At 39.6% G+C, this 6000-nt stretch overlaps 1 protein-coding gene across 1 annotated transcript in view; it reads right to left on the bottom strand.

Annotated features, from left to right (window-relative positions):
* Nucleotides 1–293: 293 nt before the first annotated feature.
* WNT4 (Wnt family member 4) overlaps nt 294–6000 on the bottom strand; it is a 73014-nt gene continuing 67307 nt past the window's right edge. The window contains exons 4-5 of the mRNA XM_040428600.1: nt 4601–4743; nt 294–1116 (exon numbers count right to left, since the gene is read on the bottom strand). Of these exons, the coding sequence (XP_040284534.1) occupies nt 649–1116; nt 4601–4743 (611 nt within the window). The 3' untranslated portion in view covers nt 294–648. The remainder of the gene's footprint in view (nt 1117–4600; nt 4744–6000) is intronic.

The following is a 6000-nucleotide window of genomic DNA, read 5'->3' as shown; positions in this document are numbered from 1 at the left end:
TCAAGGAATGAGAAAATATGGGAAAAACCTGTGTAATGACCTCATACTGGGCTTAATAATCTTTCTTTTACAGAAATATTTGTAATACAAAACATGAATATATATTTATATACATTGATATAGATATAAAATACCTATGCTAACATTTTTGTTTCCATTTCAAAAATATAAGAAAGTTTTTCATTTGTTATTTTGGTCATTTTGTGAAAGTTAGTTCAATGTCACTGGAATAACAAGGTGGATAGTGGTCATCCTATATAAGTTTCTCTCAATCTTTCCATTTATTTAATCAATTTTTTTTAAATATATTTTGTTGGAGTTCCGTTCCTTCAGCAGATTTTATAGGTCATGTCTCGGTCTCCATCCTTCTTGAAGCAGCAACACAAAGTCATTTTCACCACATGTAGACTGGAAGCACTGACTTAGAATTTCAATGTTTGTCGGCAATAAATAAGAACAAGGATACAAATATACATCAATGTTATCTGGGGACTTTAAATATTCTTAAAAAAAAATTAATTGTCCCTCCTTATCATTTTTTTTGCAGTTTCTGGAGCTTCATTTGTCATGGTGGAAGGAATGACATTGGTGGTGTGTAGAGATAAGAATTGTCCATTCTGGTAAAATAGGCTATTGATTTCAGTCTGATCACCGACACGTGTGCATCTCTACCACTTTATGGCACTGTTTACATTTGACGAAGCAACACCAGTGGAATTTACAACTGCATCTTTCCGTAATTTCAACTTCTTCTGTGTGAAACCCTCGACCACAGCACATAAGCTCGCAACCATCGATAGCCTTGGAAGTCTTGTTACATTGCCGGCCAGTAGTTCCTAAAACACCATTCTTTAAATCATGGTCACAGAAATCAGGACTGGAATCTAAATATACCAGGTCCTCATCTGTGTGTGGTTTAAATTGAGAATTTTTGGGGACCAAAACTTTGGTTGTTCCAATTTTTTTCTGCTCCACTTCTGTAGCTCCATCAAATTTTTCCTTCAGAACATTTCCAACTTTTCGAAATGGAGGCATGGCTTTCCAGCAGGTCTTCACTTCACATGATCCAGAGACACCATGACATTTGCATTCCACTCGCATGTTATTGAGGATGGCCTACAAGCAAAATGAGAAATGATGGATCATTGACAAGCAAATATGCAGAACATCATGTATGATTGAGAAGCTAAGTGAACTGTACTATATATACTAAGCTGAATTGTACTATACATTATGGAATGTTTACCAAAATTTCCCCAAAATTTTAGGTTTAAAAGGTTTTTCACATTGTTTTGAGTTAATTGATACGTCATTTCAGAAGGTAACAGTGGAAGTCTCCAAAGATAAGGTTTTGGTAATGCATGACAGAGTGCCATTTAAACCACAGGCAAAACTGCAATAGTTTTGTCTCAAAGCTGAATTATCAAAATCTCTAACCTACAATTAATAGAGTTTTCCAGCTGAGAAGTGGAACCCACCATTTGAATGGAGTGGTGGTAGAGCATGTACACTGTCACTGCAATCGCATTCCATGGTGCTGATATAAATGGTCCTGCAGGGAACGGGGGACTTGGGACCCTGTTGTAGTGATTATCAGGTGTCCAGTAATCATACATTTCTCACCCACCCTTGTGGACAGGTGTTAAATGTTCTTAGTGGGAACTCCTTTAAGAGATTCGGCTGGATTATCACATCCCTTGGAACTTTCGTTCTTAAAGGCTATGTACACCTTTGGTACATATGGTATTTTTTAAATTGGTCTTTTAAAAAAATGATGAGCTGTTTTCCCTGCACAGCTTTAAGTTTATCTAGTAGCAGGATCTGTTTTTTCTCTCTGCTCTGTCAGGCAGGTTGCTGAGGGTTCCTTATCTTTGCTCTCTGACATTATAAACACTCATTAAAGGCTAATTCTTATCTTACTGATAAGAATTTGGCTTAACTAAGTGTTTATGACATTTTAGTAATTTAGAGGTAAGGGTTATTGGATGACCAGCACAAAGTGAAAGTGAAAGTACCATTCACACAGAAAACAGTTAACCCTTTGTCACAGAATGGCTAAATATTTTTATTTTTTTCCCAATATCTTTATTAATATATAAAAGAATTACACAAAGAGAGAATTTTGAGTAAACACTCAGCATAGTTATTACCTTTTTTCCTTCTCCCTTAATTCTGGCTAAATATTTTTAATAAAAACCAACTAAAAAAAAAATGACATTTAGCCCGAAATGAGTAAAATGCAATCATAAAAAAATTGTCCCTGAAGGTGTACATAGCATTTAAGATCATGGTGGGGTTGCAGACTCACAGACCACGACTGATGGTATCTTACTTTCGAGACATGTCACATCAGTGATCTTTGAGCTGGAACACGACCTTATAATACACTGAAGTATTTTTTTTTTTTTTTTTGAGAAGACAAATAGCTCAACTATTCTTAGATCCTCCAGTAATTATGTCAGTGTCAAATCAAAAAAGTACTGCTTAGGATAAAAAAATCCAACACCTTAATGTGAATGATCTTAACATAAGGCTGACATGGAAGTATAGCCGCTCCTAGGTCGAATTTCTTGATATTCTTCTTAGGGTACTTTCACACTAGCGGCAGGACGGATCCGACAGGCTGTTCACCCTGTCGGAACCGTCCTGCCGTTATTTCGCCGGACTGCCGCTCTGTCCCCATTGACTATAATGGGGACAGGGGGCGGAGCTCCGGTGCAGCACGGCAGTGCGCGGTGAGAGGCCGCTGGACTAAAAAGTCGGACATGCAGTACTTTTAGTCCGGCGGCCCCTCGCCGTGCACTGCCGTGCTGCGCCGGAGCTCCGCCCCCCCCATCCTCATTAAAGTCAATGGGGACGGAGCGGCAGTCCAGCGGCACGGCGAAATAGCGGCAGGACGGATCCGACAGGGTGAACATCCTGTCAGATCCGTCCTGCCGCTAGTGTGAAAGTAGCCTTATCAGGGATGTTGACGGTGGGCTCTCCACGGATTTCTTTAGGAAACCCACCTCTACAAATGCCGTATTACATGCAGGGTCTTATCACTACCCGGAGAATATCAAGGGCATCCCCACAGGCCAATTTTTGAGACTCCACAGGATCTGTTACAAGATCTTATCAATCGGTTTTAAAGTAGGGGATAATAGGGATGAGCGAATCGACTTCGGATGAAACATCCGAAGTTGATTTGCATAAAACTTAGTTTCAATACTGTATGGAGCGAGCGCTCCGTACAGTATTAGAATGTATTGGCTCCGAAGTTATTACTTTGCGAAGTCTCGTGAGACTTCGCATAATAATAACAGAAATTGATTTATACTGTAAAAAAACATTTAGCAGGTACCACTTGGAACCGAACCCAAGTTCGGGAAATGTTTTTTTACAGTATAAATCAATTTCTGAAGTTATTATGTGAAGTCTCACGAGACTTTGCGAAGTAATAACCGGCTCATCGGAGCCAATACATTCTAATACTGTATGGAGCGCTTGCTCCTTACAGTATTGAAACAAAGTTTTATGCAACTTGACTTCGGATGTTTCATCCGAAGTCGATTCGCTCATCCCTAGATATAACCAATAGGGGTTACTTAAGGGCGAAACATTCGGCACGTGACTCTCTACTGGCAAGTAAAAACAAGTACAGACAAAAAACCTCAATATATTACGCATTTTAATTCACAATGGGGCAAAATACGGGGCATTCTTACAAAGTATTGGTGGATTTTGTTATCTGACCAGGATCTAAAGGGCTCTCTTTCAGGCTATCCTTTGATTACCTGGAAGAGAGCTAAGAGTCTTGGCGAGCCATTATTTTCCACCCTTGGAATGTAACATTTTTGGGAGTAAAGGCATTGTCACATGGGGGTGGCTTGGCGCGCGTTTATGATGCTGGTATCCACATCATGCTGGGGACGCGACTATTATTGATCACAGGTGAACATGTGGGCTATCACCCTATTTATACCCCACTCTCTATTATACTTTTGCCTCCTGACGAAGCCATTGGGTTGGCAAAACGCGCGTCGAGGTATCAGCATTGGCATGGTGGACCAGACCGCTTTCGGACATGGGTAATATGTGCAGTTGATCTGTATACTATGAAACTCAGCCCTCATTCATGATCCTATGCTGCAGTTATCACTAGGTGATATCCTTTTTCTATCACCGTTATTTGTGATATATATTTATAATAATATTATTTACTTTATTTGATTCTGCACATTTGCTATTGTGTTTGGCTAGTGATACTATCAATTATATTAATGGCTTTATATTTTTTTGTTGCTTGGTTAGCTATTTAAAGACTTTGCCAACTGTGACCAGGTCATATCCAATAGGGGATAGAGTCGATCACTGCCTAGGATTTATATCAATATGGGGATTGGCAGAGTCTGGTTCTCGACCTGAGCTGTGTTTGCTCTGTGTCCCCCTTGTTTCACCTTCTTTATATATTTTTTTATTTGTGCTTCAATACATTTTGATATATTTGATATTTATTCTGGTATTATTGTGTATGGGTCATTAGTTTATCTTTATAGGCTTTATATACAAAAAAATTGAACCCAGTCAGTAAAATGAGGTCAATAAAAGGACCAGTTACCTTACGTCCCGCATCATTATTGTGGAGATTCATTAGCGCTCTACTGGACGATGCACCTTTGCTTCTTTCTCTTACATCTACAAAGGACTGTGAGAAGGCCACTCCATAGGCAATATTATCTGAACAGCCTGACCACTGGAACCCTGTAGGTTGATTTAAAACAAGAAAAAAAAACATCTGAAATCCAAAATTTTCTCTCTCCACATTTAACATGTTATCTTTTTTGCAGTAGTTGTAAAGTATTTGTGTATGTATAGTATATAGAGGGAACAGGGATATGATAAAAGAATGGAATTTGTATTAGCGGCATACTAAACTCCAACTGATACAGAGCTTGCATTTTGGGTTGCTCTAACCCTTCCTCAGGTGTATAAGCAATATTTAGAGCAACCCAAGATATGTAATTCGAGCTCTGTACCAGCGCACTAGGACAAATTTTGGACAAAATTGGTCCCTTGAAGGGTTTGACTACTTTCTGGCTACTGTTTCCCAAATGGGTTTGTAAGATGAATATATGACACCTACTAACAAAGCCTTTGTTGAAATTCTGCGCCATTTTCTATATTTCATAAGGAATGTCTCCTTGTTGCATAGAGGTCCTGTCCATAAAATGGCTGCTGATGTAGGCTCATGTGACCAGGCAAATTACGCCTCCATTCCAATACACTGCATCTGTTATCTGCACTTGCACTGTTGTTTAGTGCAGTGTTAGAATGGAGGCAGTTGAGTGAAGTTTCTGGTCACATGACCCTCCATCAGCAGCCATCTTATGGACAAGACCTCTATGCAGATAGTACAGAAGATTTGCCCAACAAGGGGACATAGCATAATAAATATAGCAAACTGCACAGAATATCAACAAAGGCTATATTAGTAAGTGCCATATTGGATGCGTTCACAGCTTCGTTTAGGATATCTGGCTGCCTGATCCGGCGCAAATGCCGGCTGTCGCCAGACAAAAAAACGGCCTACCTTGGTCTCCTAACGGAGATGTGAATGAGGCCAGTCATCTTACATACACATTGGTCAACAGCAGCCACATAGTGGCCAATTTCTTTAATGTTTTTATTTAGTGTGTGGTTACATAAGGCTACATGCACACGACCGTATGTGTTTTGCCGTCTGCAAATTGCTGATCCACAAAAAAAATTAAAAAACTGAAGCCATCCGTATTCCATCGTTTTTTTTTCGGATCCATTGTAAAAATGCCTAAAATGGACAAGAATAGGACATGTTCTATTTTTTTTGCGGGGCTACGGAACGGACATACTGATGCGGAAGGCACACGGTGTGCTGTCCGCATTTTTTGCGGAATGGACACGGAAACAAACAATGTTTGTGTGCATGAGGCCTAAAGCTGTTGAATTCTGTGTTAAGCACACACTAGGGTCAATTTGATG

Source organism: Bufo bufo, chromosome 1, assembly GCF_905171765.1.
Source record: "Bufo bufo chromosome 1, aBufBuf1.1, whole genome shotgun sequence".
NCBI classification, from domain to species: domain Eukaryota; kingdom Metazoa; phylum Chordata; class Amphibia; order Anura; family Bufonidae; genus Bufo; species Bufo bufo.
Note: the sequence above shows the minus strand (reverse complement) of the source record. Positions and strands in the feature narration are given on the sequence as shown.